The sequence below is a fragment of the Rhinolophus sinicus genome, linkage group LG05, assembly GCF_036562045.2.
Source record: "Rhinolophus sinicus isolate RSC01 linkage group LG05, ASM3656204v1, whole genome shotgun sequence".
In the NCBI taxonomy this organism is placed as follows: domain Eukaryota; kingdom Metazoa; phylum Chordata; class Mammalia; order Chiroptera; family Rhinolophidae; genus Rhinolophus; species Rhinolophus sinicus.
This window is the reverse complement of record NC_133755.1, coordinates 175,152,178-175,174,719: the sequence shown is the minus strand read 5'-3', so window position 1 is coordinate 175,174,719 and position 22,542 is coordinate 175,152,178. Positions and strand designations below refer to the sequence as shown.

Here is a 22,542-nt window from a genome sequence, read left to right as displayed (position 1 = left end):
AAATATTTCTGCACTACAGGCTTGAAGCCCATTTCACAGCTCTGTACCACCACCAGGCATGGCAGAGCTCTGTCTACACTGTGAAGGAATTCTCTCCCCTCTGGAAGTAAACCCAACTCCTAAGCCCCTCCCGGAAGTACATGTTTTCTATGAATGCACCCTAGCTATTTGGCAAGTTTTCCTCAGTAAGCACTGTCAATGACGGGTTACGATGCAGAGCTGAGCTCATCACACTTATGCCAAATGCAATTCAGCTGCTGATCTACACTCTTTGCTCACCTCCCCTATGTAGTATATTACACTTACCATAAGTCAGAGGAGCGTCACTGGCCCTGAAGCAGCAGCTGTCTCCAATCTATTCCATGGGGTTAGCACAAGAAAGCAGGGTCACAGGCCCCCACCACAACACACACTGAAATAAGCAACAACAATCTCTCAGGTACCAGGAATCCCTTAGGGATCTAAAAGCAGGGTAACAAGTAAGGTCAAGCGGCTGTCAGCAGGCTTCCTGCCAGATCAGCAGGAGCTGGGCACTGGAGTCCAACTGGAAACTGTGAGAGCAGTGGTGAAGGAGCGTGCCTCTCAGGCAAGCACAGGTGGCAGACACACGGCTACAACACCCGACCTTTCTGCACCGGGCGCCACAGGCTTCACTGGCCAGTCCACAGGTGTGCAAATTCTTCCCTCCATTTGTTTGGAAGTGTTTATGGAGTGCCTTGTACTGTTCTAGATGGACGGCAGCAGGGCAAAACCAAGTCCCTATGGTCGAGAACTTACATCCTAATAGGGTGGTGAGTGCCAAGCAGGAAATAAAACAGGGTGAGGAGTCAGGGGAGTGCGATTTTACCTAAGTCAGAGGAGACACCGGAAATTCACATGTGCACAGAAACCTGAAAGTGAGAGAGCAAGCCCTACAAAGACAGGGCCGAGACCTTCCAGGCAGAAGGAGGAACACACACTGAGGTACAGAGGGAGGGGTGGGCAAGGGGGTGGAGAGGTGGGGGTGGAGCCTCAGGGACTCCAAGTGAAGTGGGGAGTCACAGGAGCAGTGCCATGGCCTGACATACACCCTCTAAAGGACGTATCTGGGTGCTCTGCTGAAAACAGACTGGGGGGCAGCAAAAGTCAGGAGTCCACTCTGGTAAGCAAATGGGAGACGGTGGGACCAGGCCCCGGGTGGTGGCCACGGAGGTGGTGACAAGTACTCAGTTTCTGGATATATTCTGAAGAAAGAGACAATGAGATTATCTAGCAGACTGAAAGGTTGAGGGGAAAATGACTGTGGAGTTTGGGCTTCGGCAAGCAGAGGATGGAGCTGCACTTTATTGAGACAAGTAGACTGTAGGCAGAGAAGTTGGCAATAAAAACTTTTCACACAAGAGAAACTTTGGAACTGTCAAGAAAAATTCTGTGTTCTCTACAAAGGTTTATAACCCCAAAGCTCTACTCTACAATTTAGAATCCAGAACTCAATCCACAGCGCCCCTTGCAGCTGGGAGGCGTTCAGATGACTTCAGTTCTCAGTTAGACAGCCAGAGCTGACTTTGACTTGGGAACCCAGCACCCTGGTGTTGCTTACTCCTCATTCTCCATTCTGTACCTTATAACGCTCACGACCTGCTGTCCATGTGGAGTAGGACGTCCTTGAACTGTCGTTCTGGGAATGCCTCTAAGTGTGCTGTGATACACCTGACGGCAGGACAACGCTGTCACTAGGCTAGTCTTTCCACAGCTCAGCCAGAGACATCAGTAGAGAAGGAAGGCAGTTCCCCCTGGCAGCCCAAGAGACTCGGAGGGGAATCTGGTCTTTCCTCTTCTCTCCAACTATCAAAATTTGAACCAACTACTGAGGAATAAGATCCTCTCACCTCGATGACCCCGATAAATGGCACAGGACTTAGAATTAGGAAGGAGAGAAGGAAAGCCTTATGTATCTGTGTGAGGCCCAGAACACTGAAGAGAACCTCCAAAGACAGAAAACACTTAAGATACCTAGATAATATTGGGATATCTGAAAATCTCGTGGGAAATTTCAAGGTAATATAGTAAATAAAGGAACGCGAAGTCACCTTTTTGGCTGGCCCTTTGAAGGAAGCGTTCTGAGGTCACACAGCACATAGCCAGCAATTATTCTGACCCTTTCCTTTTCCCCAGTTCTCTCTGGAAGCAATGATGATGTTGATTAGAAAGGAAGGAACATGCAATCCTTGTAGCTGGGAAACCGTCCTACTTGGCTGTCTGTTTTCCTGATGTATCTCAGATTGGAGTTCCCCTCCCAGCAGACATTTCTCCACAGCCCTGCTTGGGACCAGTTACTACAACTATCCAGCTAGTTTTTCTCAGTCTCAAGACCAGTATTGTAAAAATTACCTCCACAGTGATAAATTTTTGCATTTTAATTCTAATACTTTCATTTCCTGCTATTGATTATTAGTCTTAACCTTTGTTTCTGAATGTTTAATGTTTTCTAGAACTTGACATGGGTCCGTGCCTTTGACTAACCCTGAAGAGCCAAGTCCTCTCCTTTGGTAGTTATTTTTTTATTTAAAAAGTATTCTCTTAATAATTCAATACCAATAATGGGAGACTAATTTGGTTAATTCTTTAGAATACAGTCTGTTTTGTAGATTAAACCTACTTTTTTCTAGAAAATGGGAAGCTGGGTAACTCCTGTTGTTTAGACAATTACAAATCTTTGGTTTGGGGCTATGTTGGTAGGCAAGGGATTTTTGTGTTATACATACACAATACCCACACTCAGTTCGCAGCTTCAGAATTTCCAGGAAATTTCTAACACCTGGTTCCATGTGGGGAGTTCCCGGACTGAGCAAGCCCCCCCCAGCACCAGTGAGGCGTCCACACAGCCACCCCGAGAGAAGCAAGGCTACTTCTTTCTTGTGTTTTGCCCCTTGTAATTCCCTTCTTCCCTTCATGCTCCCACCATCTTCTTTCTCTTCTCCCTCTCTGCTAAAGTGTCTTGCTGATTTCATTCACAACCACAGATTCAACTTTTAAAATTACTTTTCAAAATTACAAGGGCAACTGGCCTTAATAAATTTGTTGCATATAAAAATAATCAAACTGCCAAGAAGAACTTTTTACCATAAAGAATTAAACTTTCTTCTACTAACATAAAAGAAAAAAACTTCCTTTACCCTGAGGGAAAAAAACCTGTTTTAAAATACTAAAACAAAGCCATCCAACCCCCAACGTGGAGTTAAAGAGGAGTGAAAGTAATGGCACAGAACATGAATCTGAAAACATTTCTATTCAGTTTATTGTTCAGTTTATCCCAATGTTGTACAGTATACACTTATTTTCAGAACGACTCAGAAAGTAAAAATGTGTAAAATGAGTAAGTAATTACTGGATCTCTCTTTGCTCCCTTTTGTGACTCCAAGTAAAGGTAGTAGCATCTCAACCTGAAGGTTTTCTGCATACTAAAAATGACAGATTACATTGGACATATCTAACACACACTAGAAATTCAAAAGAGGTTATCTAAGAAAACTTTCAGTTTAAAAAAATAATAAAATTAAAAATTAGAAAAAAATTTATTGCACCGATTGCAACAATTTGATAATTTTTGAAGAAGATACAGCTCTTTCCCCTTTAAAAGGAATTTTATAGAATTTGGGCTAGTAGTTGTATTAATACAACTTGTCAAGCATCAACCCATAAATTTCAGAAGACTTTATTTGAAATGACAAGATTCTAAAATCCAAAACTAAAATGAGAAGACATTCACTTACTATTATTTTCAAGGGAAAAGCCAAGCTAGGAGATCTTGGAGTTAAATTGTCTTCGTTGGCAGACGAGCATAGTGAGGTCCAGATTTTTCCACTATCTCACACAGATTAAGCATTAATCAGCAAGGATTAAACTGTCCAAACTCCTGGTGAGGGCACATTTCAACCCTTTAGGGCAGAGGTGAGTTTCTGACTCACTGGGGAGGACCCAGAACCAGCTGCCAGCGGGCGAGAGGCTGCTGGTTAGGAACCTGCTCTCCGGTCCTTATTTACTGGTCTATCTTGTTGACACCTGGTTGTTAACCCCCACTGCTCCACCTGTGGAGCTCAGAAAAAGCCAGAGGGAGGCCTTTACATTCAGATGTCATTGATGTGGGCATCTGTCCCTGCAGTTTTTAAAGCACCCCAGGAGACTCTAACATTCAGCAAAGCTTGACAACCATTGGCCTAAGATACACCACTTGGTTACTTGAACTTTCAATTTATCTTCTGGGATTTTTGTTGTTTTTCAAGGAACACTGAAGGAATATGGTTAGTTGATTTTACTGATATCCACTGTTAGCTTGATTTGAATTGTTTAAATTTTAACTTAAATATCACACTTAATGTTTCTTTGGTGAAAGCAAATAAACCAAATTTATTTCAAATATACTCAAGTAATCCTAATGGTACCTAAAATATATACTTGAGATTTATATGTCAAAAATAAAAATAACAGAAAAGTTTAACAGATATTTTAGATTGAAAGTCCATATAGGTAAAATACATTGAATTCATATGTAAATGAAAAAACAGTATAAGCTACCAGCAGAGAATAGGCACTGTATACTAACATTATCTATAGAATATCTAGAACAATGGAAATGTTCAGATAAAAAAATATATCAAAATAAACTTCATAATATAAAAGTAGCTTTCCAAACTATAGAAGAAATCATCTAATATTTTCTCATTAAACTTTCAAGTATAAAGCCTGTCTTTTCTCATTTTTAGGAAAAAAGATTTTAAACTGTATATGTGTTTAACTTGAAATGTGATCTCTTCTAATACGTCTCTACTAAGAATGTCACACTGAGGCTTCAAAATGTTTAAATCCAACTCTAATGTAAAAAGTATTCCAGAAATTTAAATTTAACGAAGAAGGTAAAAATTACCATATCTACAAATCTTTTCAAAAATATTTTCTTGGTACAAAACTCCATCTACAGGGAACTTTGGCGTCAAAGACAGTAGCATCTGCTACCTAGTTGGAAGCAGAGATGTGAGGTGTAAATGTGTTTTGTTGGTAAACCGTAAATATCTTCACGTTCACTGATGAAGAACAACTGAGGAAATCAAGACAAAATGCGGCCAACAAAAGGCCATTATTTACACAAATCTGCATCTGCTGAAAGGACTCCAAACATTTCAGGTGTACAAGCAAAGCAGCTTGGCTGCAAGTCTCTATGTAGAGAACATGCATATATAAAAATGCCGTAAATTAACAGTGAAAGAAATCTCACAGCATTCACTGTTTTACTGGCCAAAATGTTTACCTTCATTTTATTGATTTGTTTGTTTCTATTGTATGTATGTCTATACACAGGTAAAACACACGTTTAACGTATTATTTATACACATATACAGATATATTTCATTACACTCGAATACCACTGTCACACAAATGTTCTGTTTTATATTCTTGTGTGTGAGCGAGTGTGTTGTGTGCACACACTCGGTGCAGGTGGGTGTCTTTGAATGAACATAAACTATCAAAAAATTCTGAATGTGAAAAAGACACTAGACACCCATTTCCTCTCCATTACGATAAGTCACGCTTTCCTTTCTCATCCCATCACACCCAATCACGCTCCTTAAAAATAGGAAGTCTATGCTCTTGTTAGAGAAAACCGAAATTAAGCCCTGACTTTAGATTCACATTTAAGATTCAAAGAGAGTCTAAACAAATATTTCATGTCAAAAAACTCCGGAATTTTTAAGTCTTAATTTAACCAGTCCTCCTCTCCCCATTCATCCTTACTTTTCAGAGACATTGTTCAAACTATATCAAAACATAACTTTAATTATAAAAGTAACAGGTGGGAATCCTCGGACTTGCTTGGTTACCTTAATAACCCCAAAGAAAACATTTATTTTAGCCAAACAATTGTAATGTTTGTCTCCTTTTAGAAACACTTGCTGCCAAAATAAATATTTACATTGAAAAAAGTGTTTTGGCTGTTAAGATGGTACCCAATAAAATGCTTATGTTCTGAAATAAATATTTTACTCAAAAAAAAAAAAAAAAACACAGCAAAATAGACATATCCAAAGGGTGTAGAGAAAAATTAAAGGCACAAATTAAAATATCTATTGATTTTTAAAGTCTTTTTCAAAAGAACCTGTTTTTAATTCAGTTTCATTAAGACTGAAGTGTTAAGTTCAGATGCATCACCTTAACAAAAATAACTAATTTATATTTAATTTTGTCATGCTGTCTTTCAAAACAACAATTATATTCCCTATTCTTGTTGTAAAGGTTTTCACACACAGATGTTGTTAAAAACTAAAGTAGTCATGTTTTCCCATTAATTATATAACAAATGCTCTCATGAACGTAAATCTCTCACTTTGTCCTCTTTCGCTTTCCCTGGTTTTATAGTAATGCCAACAGGCATCAGATTATACAAACATCGGCAACAAGGTAAGAATAGTTAAAATATCAAGCCAATAACCCTTGATAACACAGAAAAAATCTCAAACTACATAATCTGTTTGACACAAATAAATATATCTTTTCTTCTGAAGCCTATTTCTCCTGGGTGTTATTTTGTTTATATGAAAACTCTTTTTTAAAGCAAGTCAGCACAGGTCTATGTGTACATTTATGATCACAAAGGACAAGAAACCTGAAACAAAACATTTGCTCACCCATATCCCTGATCCAGCAAAGGATACCTCGCTGTCTACGTTTTTTAAAATATCCGAAAAACTCAGCAAGAGTCAGATTCTAGTAACCTTAAAGATTATACATCCTCTGTGTAGCTTTGTGTTAGATAAAATCAACCAGTGTGCTTCTGTTAACCATCCCCAGGTTTGAATTCTAGGAGCCTACAGGCAGAACATTCTCCACAGAGGCATAGAAAATTAATTTCCCCTCTCAGCTCAATAAAAACCCAAGCAGACTAGTTTTGGGGGCACCGTGCAAAACTAATCTGTTTAGTCATGTATTTGCCTGATGATGTGGGAGAATCAGCAACTGAAAGACCACAAATCTAGTTCCAGTTAATAAATACCAAAATAATGTACTATTATCACAAAGACCCAGTCATGAATATATTTCAAAAATAAAATTATCACCATACAAATCAAGAATCACCAGGTTAATACTAAAATGAAACACTCAGTGGCCAGTTCCTCCTGACTCTCAGAGACAAAAAGTAAGCAGTGATACTATCCATGTTAAATTTCATATAAGCACTGCAGTTCTTTCTAACAGAACACTCATTTAAAATTCCTATCACAGAAGTGGAATGCCAGCCAGAAATCAAACTGTGACCCCTGAGCCAAAGACAACTTACCACTCAGCTGGTAAGTGGGCAACTCAATTTACAAACTTGAATTCCTGCATTTTAATCCTTTGCAGAAATATATGAGCAATATTAAATGAACTGGATTCAGCTCATTAGAGGTTCACAAACCAAACACAGAAAGCTTTGGAGGCCGTCCAAAGCAAAGTCATGCCTAGGTGGTGATGTCCAGTCAATAAAAAACTCAATGTCATCATCATCTTTCAACTTTTTCCCTGAAGAACATTAGCAGCCATGACTACAACAGTGCTAGACCAGTTACATCAATACTAGGAGAAGACAGACAGGACCAGCAGCCAATCACTGTGCCAGAACGTTATTTATAATTATCCAAAGTTTATAATTATCTAAAATTCACAAGCAAAGCAACTCTCTGAAAATTCCTCACCAAGGAATACAGACTAAAGCTAACAGAATAAATGTGCTCTACCAACCTTCATTTTTTTTGCGTTTCAAAGCTATTAATTGCCTACACCTAACGGATCACATGAACTTGCTGCGCTAAAGGCTGTGTGACCCCTTTAAATGTGACACACATTCAAAAATGCATTCAGTTATGGTTAGCCTTTTAGATTTCACAACAAGATACTACATTTCAAGGCTGTATTATAACTACTGAAAAAGTGAAAAAGCAATAAAGATTATTTAGAACTCTTGATTATGATGAACTCAGTAAGTTTGACATTTTATAGCCAGGGCATTCAGTTTCTAACCAGATACACTATTTCCCTTTCAATCATCAGAAAGATATTTGCCTAATTAGAATCAGGCATTTCTCTTGGTTAGCAGTAAAATACCTAACCTGAAACCTTAATTAAAAATTTGCTAAACTACTTGGTGGGTAATCTTCATCAATTTATCCCTTCAAAGAAATTTAAGAGTTACTCAATTTTAAAAGTTTATGAGAGCCACATGGATTAAATAAAACCAAAAAGCTAAGAACACTGAGGTTACTCTATGTATTTGTAATACGTCCTCTACTTTGAGCCTTAAGCAGGGGAAGGAAATAATGGGGGAACAATTCCTAGGTAATCATTCTTCACGCACCTTTCCCCTCGTTAGATTCCCACTTTGGGATTGCAAACTAAGCCACTGTCAAAAGCTTCTAAGACTCTAACTCATTTAGACAAAAAGATAAAGGAGCATTCAGCAGCTTGCCATGAATAGCACCTTCTAAAACGAGTTTCAAGTTTTACACCAGGAAAATATGGTGGAAAGGAAGGTGCAGAAACATGGAGTGACCAGCATCTACTTCTCTCCACTAGTCCTGTTATTTCTCACTACCTTCCTGCCTCTACTCTCTTCCTGTGGCCTGAGTATCATACAGAACTATCAGCCCCCAATGCAATCAGCCATAGAGTAGACTTAGGGTTTCAGCAACTAGCTGTCTGGGCTTTCCTCCCGTCAACTAAGTGCACATGAGCTTTAACACTAAAAAAAGGAAGAGACAGAAAAACAACTCTCACATTACTTTTCAATCCTTTACAAATGATCTCCCTCTCACAATTAGCAGCCTTAACTAAAGATTTTTACTCCAGATAGTAAAATATTGCTGGAAGAATGAAGTAAAGTTGAAAAAATTAGGAGTGCAATTAAGCATGTGCCGCTGGACTTCTGAGTGGCCATCTTTAATAAACAGGGGTGAGAACGTCCGGCAATAATACAGGCCGTGTAAGGAACCAACAGCACGGAGTCAAAGGCTGAGCTACTTCTCTTTCCCTGCAACCACCTGAAAATAAAAATACCGCCCAAGGAGGAACAAAGATAAATTGGAAAGACAATATTCAGCCTCTAGAAGAAAAGGCTCAGACGCAACTTATTCATGAACTTTCAGTACACAGCGATGCAGCATATAAAGTACGACGAACACATCCTTCTCCTCATCCACGTTACAGAGAAGAAAGTTGTATCCAATTTTTTCACTTGCACATATGATTTTTCGTCAAACACCGGGAAGAATGTCCTGAGAGGCAGCTGGAATGGGTTACTGGCAACACTATGGAAACACCTACAGTAGGCAGTGAACTGTCCAGGGCGTTGCCTGGTGCACCCCCGGGGGTGTAAGGCAGGGTGGGAATTGATAAATAAGCCCTCTGATGTGCCTACTGACTAACTACCCTAACAAGTCCAAATCTAATTTACGCCTTTCCAAAGTCCATGCTTCCTCAGGCCAACATAACAAGGATACACTCTCCAGTATCCAAGAGACTATATAGGTTTACAGGTAGATGGTCGTTTCAGGTAACTCCAACAATTTGATTCTAGAGAAAAATACTGGGTCTTTTTTTTTTTTTTTAAGAACAGGAAGTCTTTTTTGTTTAAGTAAAAACAGAAAATTCATCAAAATCCAAGAAAACAGATACATATCAAATCCTCTTATATGAAATACAGAACCCTTTTTCAAAACATACAAAACAAGTAACATGTTAAGAAATAAAAGCAAAATGCCTTTTTTGGAGACTAAAAACATTTTTTAGGTTGATGCCATCTTCATGAGAAAGACCTTTAAATAACTTAAAACTTCGCCTTAAGAAGTCTATTCACAGCTAAAAAGCTGACACAGTCTGACACCAGAAATGTTAGAAAGCCAAATTCACTTTGTGGCTTAGATCTATATAATTTGCTGCAAAATGATGACACAGTACATCTTTCAAATACGGCTGGTAACACTGGCCTTTTACCAAACAGGTATTTTGTCCACTTTGTTCTAAGAAGTTCACTTTTCCTTCTTTAAAGGGGGTGGGGGGGTGGGGGGGGAATGTACCTGTGATTATTTGAAGAAACTGAAAATTCAAAGAAAACAGAAACACAGTGAAATGCCCCCTCATTTTCTCAACACCAATCTTAAGCAGACAGTAAAAGATCAAACTATGGCCAATGAAAGGAGAGGGATGGGGAGGAGTAAAAGCCGCACCAACCTGCTGCTGTGGGTACTGCATTCCTCCCATGGCCCCTGGGGTCCGACCCTGGATGCCAATTGGATACCGCTGTGGGCCTGGGGGGCCGTAGGAGCCTCCGGGGTACGGGCTGCTCTGCTGAGGCTGAGAATGAGGGCTACTCCCCATCCCATACAACTGAGGCCTCTTCATCACCATGGGATCCATTGGGTTGCCCTGTGAAAGAAGAAACAAAGAAGTAGGCTCATTAAATCATTATTACAAAGGCAGAAAGTTTGTTATGCTGATACATACATTAAAAGCACAACTATCCTGTTGAAAATATTAGAAACAATGATCTAACAAATAAAAACCCAGAAGAACATTAAGAAAAAAAATCTAGGTGGATATAAGACATTTTATTTTTTTACTTTTAGGAAGGTTTTAACAATTAAGAGATATCTGGAGTAAACATAAGATTTTGCATCCTAAGCAGAGAGAAAATACCTACATCTAAAATTCTACTATGCATGCAGAAAAAGCATGACAGGAAGTGTCACCCAGCTCGTTTTAGCTTACTAGTAGTAATAAAAGCAAAGTACACTGAACAGTTAAAAACACTTTCTGACTTCAAAGTATTCTTGGAACAACTACTTGATTTTAGACCTGAGTCTGCAAGTCCTTATCAAACATTAATGCACCTGAGTGCTCATTAGAAAGTGAAAGGATAGATTTTAGATAATACATAGTGTTTGGGGTAAAACTTTTCAAAGATCACTAGTGCGCGTGAATAAGCCAGCACCAGACTATGAGCCACAAGCCACCTCCCCGGTGTAAGTAAGCATCTTACCAAACATGACCAGTTCAAAACTAGACTTTCACTTTTATTTTTGGCTTTAGTGAGTCAGCCCATGGGCCTCAGGGCCAAGGCCATTGGGGAGAGCCAGAAGTGGAGCTTCAGCCTGGGCTTTCATGCCCTGCTACTTGGAAGGGGCAGGGTGGTGAGGAAGTCCCTCACCACAGTGCTAAGAGGCCTGCAGCATTCACGCAACAGCTCAGTCGGGTCCTTGGGTCCTTCCTGCCTTCCTTTGCTCCTTCCTTCCTTCCTGCCTGCCTGCCTGCCTCCCTCCCTCCCCTCTACCCTCCCTCCCTTTTTCCTCTTTCCTTCTTTTCTTCCCAAACCATTTATCAATGACTGCGTGTGCCGGACTATCCCTGTTCACACTGAGTACATACATGGGGACTCTCAGGAAGGCTGAGGAGTCACAGGACAAACAGGAAGACTCCAGGTTCAAGGCGGGGAGGGACAGAGCGCAGAATACCATAAAGCAGAAGAAACAGCCTAAGCACAGGCTCAGAGATGAGCTGCCTGGTGTGTATGAGGGAACATAAGCAGTTTAGATCCAAATGAAGCAGGAATTTGCAGGAACAAGCTGAAGCAGGCAGAAGCCAGTACATGGCTGAGCCTTATATGTCATTTTAAAGGCTTCAGATTGTACCTTGGGGATAAACCACTGGGTGCTTTAACAGACAGCTATAGTCAGATCCACCTCTCGACTGGAGCCAGGGTGGGTTGCCACGGCAGGCAGGTGAGCTGAGGTCTTGAACTGATAGCAGTGGTGGAAGGAAGCAAGCACAGATTCAAGTAACAGGATGGAAACACAGCTCGACTTGGAAAATGACTGAGTGACGGAAGACGGGATCAAGGGTGGCGTAACAGACGGTAAGACACCACTGGAGACTGAGCACGCAGGGGCAGAAGCAGACCGACCCTCCCGGGAAGTGGGAGCCTTCAGTATTCTACACATTAAACTTGAGGGTCCTATAAGAAACCCAGGTGCGAGTACCAGAAGGAAGAGACACAATGAGCTTCCAGCTTGGGGAGTCAGGTTTGACCTAGAATAATAAATAGGGACGGCAGCATAGAGAGGATATATGCTCCTGGAGAGCAGTGATTTTTGTTTGTTTGTTTTACTCGCTATTATATCTCCGGGACATAAGTCAAACTGCACATGGCACATAACAAATGTTCAATAAATACTGAATGAATTAATCAATGGGAAGCATGTAAAAACTTTAGAATTTTATCCAGGAAGAATACATGAAAAGAGAACAATGGGTGGAGGACAAAATTCTTGAAAACATCACCATTTAAAGGAGAAGGGGGAAAAAACAGCCCACAAAGAGGCCAAAAGAAGAGTGAGAAAGTGCAGTCAGTGTGGTGTTATGAAAGAGAAGGGCGTCATGTGTAGCAACCAAACAGGCATTGCCCAGTGCAGCCCAGGTGTCCAACATGTGTGGATAAAAGCTCGTTATACTTGGTAACTAGGAGGTCACTGCTTGCACTTGGCAAGGGCAGTCTCATCACAGAGGTCAGGGTAGACACTGGGGCACGAATGGGACACGAGAGAGGGGAGCCATGAGTATTGACCCCAAACCCAAGTTGAGGAAGCGACAAGAACTGCTGGTCCTCAGGGGATCAAATACATGGTGATGGCAGGAGAACTGACTCTGGGTGGTGAGCACACAACGTGAGATATAGATGGTGTTTTACAGAGTTGTACACTGGAAACCTATGTAATTTTACTAACCATTGTCACCCCAATAAATTTAATTTAAAATTTTACTTAGAATAAATCGATGAATAAGAAAAAAAAAAGAAGTGCCAGCCCTCCCTCTCACCGACACCCCACCCCAGGATGCAGGCTTTGCCCTTCTTCCTTCTCGGCGTTACTCTGGCGCTCATTTTAATAACCTGATTAATCCACTCACCACACATTTACTAAATATCTACTATGTGCACTGTGCCAGGCCCTGGAGGCATAAAAATAAATGTCCGGGGCTGTCCTGGAGAAGTGAACAACTCACTGGAGAAGACAGGCTGAACGAAGATTTCAGTGGCCTGCAGAAGATGTCCTGCCTGGGCACACAGGCCCTACGAGGCCTGTGTCTGTGATGGGTGGTAAAGCCTTCCTGTAGGAAATACCTGAACTCAGTCGGAGGGGTTCATGGGCCTTTGCCAGGAATTGATATCACCTGAATGAAAATATGTGCAGGCCAAACAGTTCTGCTCAAAATTCACAATTTCATGGAATATTAACTGTGTTACTTTCACCAGTCAAGAAAAACTTTGTACTTAACAATGACAGAATTCCTCGAACAATATACTGACGTCACACAACACGTTCTGACTTCACAATTCAACATACAAACATATATATTGATAGATAATACTGTAATGACACTAAAATTGAGGACTAAGAATTAAGTTTCCTCAGAATGATTTAAATTAATTAGAACTTATGACTAAAAGAGCAAATTCTAATTATTTTCTACACTTTGTTTCAAAGATAAAATAAAACTTTCTACGGAAGTGTGAAAATCAAGGTCGAGTTGGTAATTTCAAAATCCGCAGAGTGAATGCATGGCCTACAGAGAGGCTGAGTAAATCTGATTTCAGGCTAAATTTCCAATCCGGGGCCCTGCGGCAGCCCTATCTTCACATTCAATCTGGATAAGCCAGGGCATAGGAAAGGTCTATTTATTTCACTTTAAATAATGCACAACTAAAATTGGCTTAATTAAAGCAGAAATTAAAAATAGGAAAATGATTGGAATGTCTACATTTTAATGTTATGGATAACAGTGCAGCAAATTCATCTTATCAGTGACTAAAATTGTTTTGTAATATCTGTCTCATCACTGCCATAAAGTCTCACAGTCCTACTGAAAAATCAGTTAATTTGCACCCATGTCAAAAGTGTTAGCTTAACCCTGAGATTTCTGAAAATCGAAAGCATGAAATACACAGATTATCTGTACCTCTCAAAATGCATCAAATACCTTCCAGTGAGAATTCAGATATGAAAACAGATACTTATACAGTGCAAATTATTTAACTTTAACCTTCTCTCCTATGGCTTGTTATTAAATATTCATCCAGAATCCAAATTCATCCCGCTGTGTACGCTTGCTATTTTTAACATTAAATATGTACAACTGCAGAATCTCAAACCCTGCTTTTTGCTAGCATCTCCTTAAAGAAACCAAAGACCAAATCAAATCTAAGACTTTCCCCAAAAAACCAGAAAGGCCAAGTTGCTTCTCATATGCACATCTAACCCAAAACAATTTTCTATTTTTATCATCTACCCTTGTGTTGATGTATTCCAGAGAATCGCCATGTTCATTGCCCACATGAAATGTATGCTGTATCAAAGACATTGTCCACATAAAGAACAGTCCTCAAATACTTCTCTCAGTGTATCATTCCGAACATGTCTTTCCTTTCTAGATACCATTCCACAACTGCTGCAGTTTGAGCTTCAATTACATAAAACGAAACAAGTACTTTGAAGGCTACACTATGAACCACCCACTTTCAAAGAGCTCTTAACATAACTAGTCTGCCTTAAGTAACTAGGCTTCTGACGCAATTTTATTCCTTGAGTAGTATTCCTTTATTATTTCTTGTAACTTCTCCTTATTTTTTCAAATAAGCTTTTGGATGTATCTGTATTAGATACACAACACACACACACCTATGTATGATGAGTTATACATCACACACACGCGCGGGCACACACACACGCGCGGGCGGGCACACACACACACACACACACACACACACACACACACACACACCCTTTTCCTGGTTCTCCCTTTGGGAAGCGGCCACTGCTGCCTGTATCCTCCAAAATCCTCAGAAGGTTTCCCATCCTTAGGTCTACTAAATAGGGAGGAGTACAATGTATATTTTTTAAATATATATTTGAATATGGATTCTAGACATATTAGGTCGCACAGTTAGGCTGTATTATAGGTTTAAAAGCTTTTCAGAGGCTTGCCTGGGAATTCAACTACCCTTTTAAAGATTATCCAAGTTAAAGAACAACTCATGTATATCCTTAGTATACTTTAGATGGAATACTTGATGCTTTTTATACTTAGATACCCCTTCATTACTACTCTTTCAGAGTATGTCTACACACATATTTATAATAAACGTATCTATGTAATTGTATTTACTCCTAAATATCAACTTAAGAAGATAATTTATTAGTAGTTTCTGTATGAATATATTTCAAAATGTTTTTCAGTCTAATTCCTTAAACCACAAATTGAAGAAAGGCATTACAAAAACCCACAGAAAGAAAAACTATCACATCTTCTTGATCTATAATCGTATCTATATATCTGGATTAAGCAAAAGCTCAGAGAAAGAAACTTTCCCCTGTTGAATCATTATTTGGGAAAATGTCTGTCTTGGCACTAACTAAAGAAACTTTTGAAGTAATAGTTCATTACCTATAAAATGGCAAAAAAAAGAAAAAAAAAAAGAAACTCAATGTGAACAAATGAGTATTTGAACTAGTTGGTATAAAATAGTGGGACAACCCTTTCTGAAGGACAATCTGACAATAAGCTGTAAACGAAAGCTTTAAAAATTCTCTCTTCCAACTCTAATACTCTCTCTCAAATGGGGCAAGGGTGCTATTCACCCAAACTTACCTACAGCTACGTGGTTTCTAACACTGAAGGGAGACAGCATGGCCTTGGGGAAAAGCATGGGCTTTGAATTCAGAGTGGATGTATCCACCCCCTCGGCCCACCACTTACTACCACAGTGTAACCTGAACACACTGCTTATTTCTTAGTTTTCTAACTCACTAAATGGGAGAAATGATAGGTACCTCACAACTGTGAAAACTGAATTAGTAAGAACTACAAAGGATCTCAGAGCCACTTATCAATTGTTTGAAGAAGAAAACTGCAACTCCCCAAGTAGTCAATGATTATAGAATATGTGAACGAGCCAATCAGCATAGAGGGATACACAGCGACATGGAAAAGTACATACAAAAAACAGTGTCAACTGTTTAAGAGTGATGTTCATGAATTACAGCTTTGTGAAAAGGAGGCTGAGAATGATCAGAGCCAGCCAGAGTGACCTGTAATTAGCGGCTGTCATATCATGAAGCAATCTATGTTTACTTTTCTGTGATGATGTCTAAATATAACTCTAAAATGCCTCTGGTTTTTTCCCAGGCATGCTGCAAACATTACTATGGCTTTCTGTGGGGTGGGGGTGGATGGGACCCAGCTGTCCCGCCTTCGTCGTCCTCCTCCCTGCACCCAAACCCCCATTTACAGCACAAACAGGCAGGGAAGAGCTTCGAGTCCTTCTGGGGACGTTCCTGCTCCTCGCTCACTCAGATCTTGGTTCAAGATTATAGAGCTTCGCCCTTCACACACCCCAGGGACTCTATCTACATATGGGACCTGCCTGGACTCTCTCCCATGCTTCTTGGAACAGACTTCTGAGTTGCCTTGTATCGTTATTTAACTCATGTACTATGTTTCCCACTTTTCATGTGTCATTTCTCACCTCCCAAGTAAACTAAAATGGCAGTGTCCATGCTTTGCATTATTTTATGTCTCACTTAGCATGTAGCACAAATGCCTCAGATGACTGTGGTGATTCACCTTGGGAATGAGGACTCATCACATAAAGCAAACCATTCTCAAAAGTAAAACGGAAAAATCACTAACCAATTTCTCCATTAATTCTATATATTCATGCAGAGACACATGCAAAGTCAATGATAATATAAAACGCAACAGTCATAGTCAAGTTCTCCTCCTAATGGCATTAAAATCAGTTTAAGTCAAAAATAGGTACAGGCACCAAAGACTCTCCCCTCATTTGACAAAGAGTGCAGCATGTTCCTCTTCAGCCAGAAAATAACCCAGATTCTCAGTTACCACTGTCACCACTACCACAGAATGCAATTACCAAAGAAACGTTCTCCTCCCAGACCACGTAGGGGAGGCTGGGAGTTGTGGGGAACCGCCCAGCGGCACAGAACTAGTGCAGAGCTGAGGCTAGAACACAAGTTTCCTGACTCAGGTCCAGTTCCCTCTGCTGTATTGTGCATCTGTAGATAATCATGAGACAGGTAGGAAAAAATGCAACCCAACATCTGAAACCATTGTTTCCTGCTTGTACTAATGACAAAATAGTACATGTTTATTAAGACTTGTACTAAAACACTGGACCTTCAAATGTGGGTTATCAACACGCTATTAAGGTCTTCTTTTGTCAGCATAGGAATATTTGCCACATTCTACAATGGTATAGGAAGGAGCAAGTGGAATTCTAAGATAATAGAAAACAACAGAAAAGCCTGTTTGTTGTTAGCTCTAAGAACCATCAATTACTGGTGCCTCCAACCATGATGGCTCTTGCAATGTGGGAGGAGGCAGGCAGGCTGCAGACACCTCACACACTGATGAGGAGAGAGAACCAGCGCCAATATTTTCATTTGGGTTTTGGTTTTGGTTTTCTTAAGGCAAGTTACAAAGACCCACAGAATGAAATCTGAAGGAAGTGGGCACGGGCTGAGAAAAAAGTTTTTTGTAAAAATGGGATTATAGGCGATTTTTATTTATGCAGTTTTTATCTGAAATAAACATGTTTTGATATACAACTTTAAATGAAGTTTGTTTTTCATATATACATTATTGTTAAACAAGAGTAGAAGAAATATTTTTCCTAACTACATTTTAAATTTTATCCTGAATCTAAAATATCACTGGATTTTTATTTTTCAGAATTATTAAGATTAGCCATAAAATATTAACATGTTGTTACCTATGTATAACGTAACTTCCATAAACTACCAATAAAAAGAAACAATCAAGAGCTGTCATTCTTAACTCTTAAGGATACTCCAAAAATGCACCCATGATGTATATACATCCCAAATTCAGCATATAGAGTCAGAGGTTCATGGAATATTCTCTAGAAAGCCATGTAAAGACCCTCCTGACCTGCACTGGAACTGGTCAAGTACTGACCACTGTCTGTCTGCAAACATTTCCAAAGCACGTTAGTACGTTTTCATTTCATCACAACTCTTAAAGACACCCTGCTAAAGGGTTCAGCACTGAAGCACAGCATCTCAGAACTGAAAAGACCCTCACTGGTTCATACATGATATATGTATTATCTCCTACAAGTGTCTACAACCATGAATGTTATGAATTTCTTCCTGCTATATAACAGAAATCTGTTCCTTGTTATTTACACCCATTTGCTTTACTTTGGTCCTTTTGTGCGTATTTGAAGATAGCTGTGCCTATTTCCGTTTTCTGAGCACAATATGCCAATTCCTAGTCCCCTTACACAAAAGGTATTATGGGGAGGAACTTGCTTCCTTTTTTCCAGATCCTACATTAGCATTAATGCAGCATCCGCTCTCTGCGCTGGTTTGGCAGCCCCATCACACCCATGGTCCATCCCATCCGCTATGAATAAATCCTACCGCCTGTAACACAATTGGTTAGTTGATGCAAGTGGTAAAAGTTTGTCTTTGTTTGTTTCTTTGCTTATTCTCATTTTGTTTATTTCTGGTCACCGTTCTAGCCTGACAGCTAACATACTGACTGCATTTCTTACCTTGGTGTCAACCACCAATTAAATCAGCTTGCCATTTCATTCAAGTCTTCATTCCCATTGCTAATAAAAATATTGAAGAGGTCAAGGGAAAGGACAGCGCCTTGGGCTTAGGAGTGGCGCCATTCATGAAGACTGACACACACCGACATGTCAGTATTCCTGGAGGAAGAGCGTCATTAGCCACCTTAGAAAACCCTTTCCCCGACCCTCACACTGCTCCCATTCACTGACGACACTTGTTATGCAACCACGAGTCCACATCTGCCTTTGGGTGACAATCTCTTGACGCTTCAAATTCCTCCATCTTTTCTAATATATGAAATAGATAGTCCGAACTTTAAGAAAACACTCAGAATTCAAAACCAAAAAATACCAGGGAAAGGCAGGGAGTTTAGAGCCAGACAATCCTGGGTGTGAGCCCTGCCTACACTACTCATCAGCCACATAAACTTGGGCTCGCATTTAACACGGCACAATTTAACACGGCACAGTTACGCTCACCTGTTGTGTCACTGGGGGATTAAATGAGGTGCCACAGGCTTTATCACATAGTAAGAGAGTCCTAAAACCTTTTTTCCCCTCTTAACAAATTAGTGAATTGAAGTCAGAGCAAAATCACTCAATAATTTAATCTATTTGTTTTCTTGTCTCCCCAGCACACCGTTAATTAAAGGTGGAAATTTTGTCTTACTCATCTTTGCATACCTAGCACTTAGGGCAATGCCTGCATGATTAATATTTGCAGAACAGAAAAAGCAATGACTTCCTCAACACCACGTAGCCAGTTAAACAGCAGGGCTCGAACTCAAATATGGGCCTCTAAACAGTCAATAGGTACAAGAAGTAAAGAACTTCACTGCAGACAAAGCTTCACTTTTCACAAGTTCACATCAGCCACAGCTTCCATTACTCCTCGTGCCTGCGGGACCCAAACGTGGCTCTCCTGACTGGTTTCTCTCAGCCCCAGAGCTCTAGACCCAGACTGCCACCAAACGGTCCTGCCTGGATGCCCAGCATCCTCCCCCACCTGTTCTGATCTCATTAACCCCCCCCCCGCCCCCGCCTTCCCCCACCAGCGATGTACAAGTTAGAGTCCAGGGGCGCATTGGGGCCCTCCTCCTCCCTCTCTAGCACCGCCAACACCTCACTGAGCCAGCAGGATTCCCCCATTGCCGCCAACAGGAAATCGCCCCCTTGCACCATACTGGCCTCCACAGGGGCTCTAGAAAAACCACACCCTTTCCCACCACTGGGCCTTCACTAAGCTGCTCCCTCCACATAGAAGGAGCTCTGCTCTCCTTCTGAGTTCACTGCCACCGCACTGCGCTCAGAGCAGCCCTCCCTGAACCCCAGCCTGAGGCAGGGTCCCCTCAGAAAGCCCTGCATGTTTCCTTCACCGCAGTCATGGAAGTCTACACGAATATTCATTTGTGTGACTACTTGATAAATGTCTGTCTCCCCAACGAGACTCTCCCACAGGAATAGGAACAGTGAAGTGAAGAAGACAAATATTAAATCTATTTATAGCGATCACCTAGGTGTCACAGAGCAAGTTCTAAACATGGGGCTGTTTTGGTTCCCCGGTTTTTGCCTGATTTTTATAAATTGCCAAAAACTTATTATTTGCCTAATCCCCCAAATGCAGCAGCTTGTAAGTCAATTCAATGAGTAAATTCCTATCTGCCTGAACTATACTTTAAAATTTAATTTAGTAAATGTAATAATTTTATGAACAAACCAAAGCATATATACCTTTTTTTATTTCAGGAGTAAATTAGATCTAAAAGGAATATCAAAATAGTAATGAAATATATTTCTATTTTCCCTCAGACTTATTATTCTTACCACCACCCCCCAAAAAAAAACTGTAAAACTATTACCACGGCTTTAACAATTTCTAAAATTTACATCTCTAAGTACAGAATACCATTCATATTCATGTGTCACTACTGACAACCTAGCAGTGGGCTCTTAAGAAAGAGAAATAACAAGGTATATTTCCTGTGTAAATACAGATTTAAATCAAGAAGAAAAGCTCTCGTGAGAATAAGTCAAATCTCACCCCCACCACTTTCAGGGGTGTGACACTAAAGAGAGTCACCACCTAAGTTCTCTGCCTCATGGGTAACTCCTCTGTACAGCAAGAACACAGCCACTGTCACTAGCGAGTTGTTACGGAATTGGAGACACTCAAGCTCTTGGCACACGACAGGCTTTCCATAGGGACAGATACTATTATTATTACTACTATTATTATATGGAGGCGTAACTCCAGAACAATCACTGGGAGGCGTGGCTACTCTCCACCCCTCTGTTAACGTGCATGAGGCGACATAGCAAATCCATCCTCACGTTCGTTTTCCCAAAGTCCACAAGGCCTCAGAATCTTTCACCCTGTGGATCACAGGCACCACTGCCAATGACCAGATTTTGCAAATAAGCAGAAACCAATCTACTATCTCTAGTACAACGGGAAGAGCATAAAGTCTGACACTGGGTAGACCTGGGTTCTCACTAGCCAGGAAATGTTGGGTAAATTATTCCACTGCTCTATGCCTCCCTTTTCCCATCTTTCAAGTGACAGCAATACCTCTTCCTCAAAGAGATAATCATTCTAAAGCTGTGTGGTGGGTGATTTGCTGAAGAAACAATCCCAAAGATGTATCAGAGCGGTACCCAAGGACAAACAGAGAAGTCACTGACTTCCCCAGCAATCTCCAGGGCTGCCATCACGCCTCTTTCAAACTATTTTAATTTTTTTAACAACTTTAAAACTGCATCAAAGAAAATGCCAATAAAAATATGCACATTACCAATTGACTTAACCTGTGTCTGGACAAAGAGTGCCTGCCACGGTGACACACAGGCTACGAGCCCCTAATGTAAAAATGCTTGTCAGAGACACGGCCCTCTTCAAGATCTACTTTATCGGAGCCAAATTAAGTGAAAGCATATGCTGTCTCTTACTGTAATGTGATTGTTCAAAGAAAAAAAAAGTCAACGTGACTAATATATAGCCAAATTTTACAGACTGAAAAAGATAGGGCCCCTAAATGCAACATGACAGGCCCAGGCAGGAGGCTACACTGAAGGAAAGAAGATCGCTCCACAGATGCGATTAGGACCGTGCACAAAATTAGAATATGGACGCAGCAAAGGTATACACCTGACAGCGATCACTGTAGTCAGGTGTGGAAGAGGAACCTTGTTCCTAGGAAATACACTCGGACACATGAAGGAGCAAGGGGGCAGGAAGATGCAACCTACTCTCGATGATTCTGAGAAAATACACTGTAGGTAGACAGGTGGGTAAACAGATAAAGCAAATGTAGCAAAATGTTAAAAACTAACATTATCAGTAAAAGCTATATGGGATTTTTCTGTACTATTCTTACACCTTCCCTACAAATTTGAAATGCTTTCAAAATAAAAGCTAAAAAGAGGACAAAAAGGAAAGACAAGGATAACTGAAAATAATCCCTACACCTCATGTCTGCAAGGGGGTCTGCAGCTCCCCAGAACTAAAAACCACCCGTGACCCAATGACCGTGCAGTTGGGTCAAGGGGGCTTCCCGAAAGCTTAAAACCTGAGGGGATGAAGCAGTGTGGGAAGAAAAATAGGGGGAAAGAAACATGGAAACTGGAAGAGTCAAAAAAAAAACAAGCCTAGGAGAAAGAGCACACGGAAAAAAAGAAGTGTAGGCAATAAGGCGCACCTGGGGAGGGGAGACAGAGGTTGCAATACTTTTCCTAAAAGTGCTGACGTTGGCAAAATACATACTGAATATACATTTTTAAATATATATTTTTAAGAATCTTAGGAAGCTTCCACTGCACAAAAAACAATTTTTTTAATTAAAAAAAAGATCTTCTGATTAAAACCCTGC

General features: G+C 40.4%; 1 protein-coding gene across 9 annotated transcripts in view; it reads right to left on the bottom strand.

Moving 5' to 3' along the window:
* ARID1B (AT-rich interaction domain 1B) overlaps positions 1 to 22,542 on the bottom strand; it is a 397,542-nt gene that overhangs the window by 337,224 nt on the left and 37,776 nt on the right. For all 9 annotated transcript variants that reach the window (XM_074333739.1, XM_074333744.1, XM_074333741.1 and 6 more), the window contains exon 2: positions 10,237 to 10,431. In XM_074333739.1, the coding sequence (XP_074189840.1) occupies positions 10,237 to 10,431 (195 nt within the window). The remainder of the gene's footprint in view (positions 1 to 10,236; positions 10,432 to 22,542) is intronic.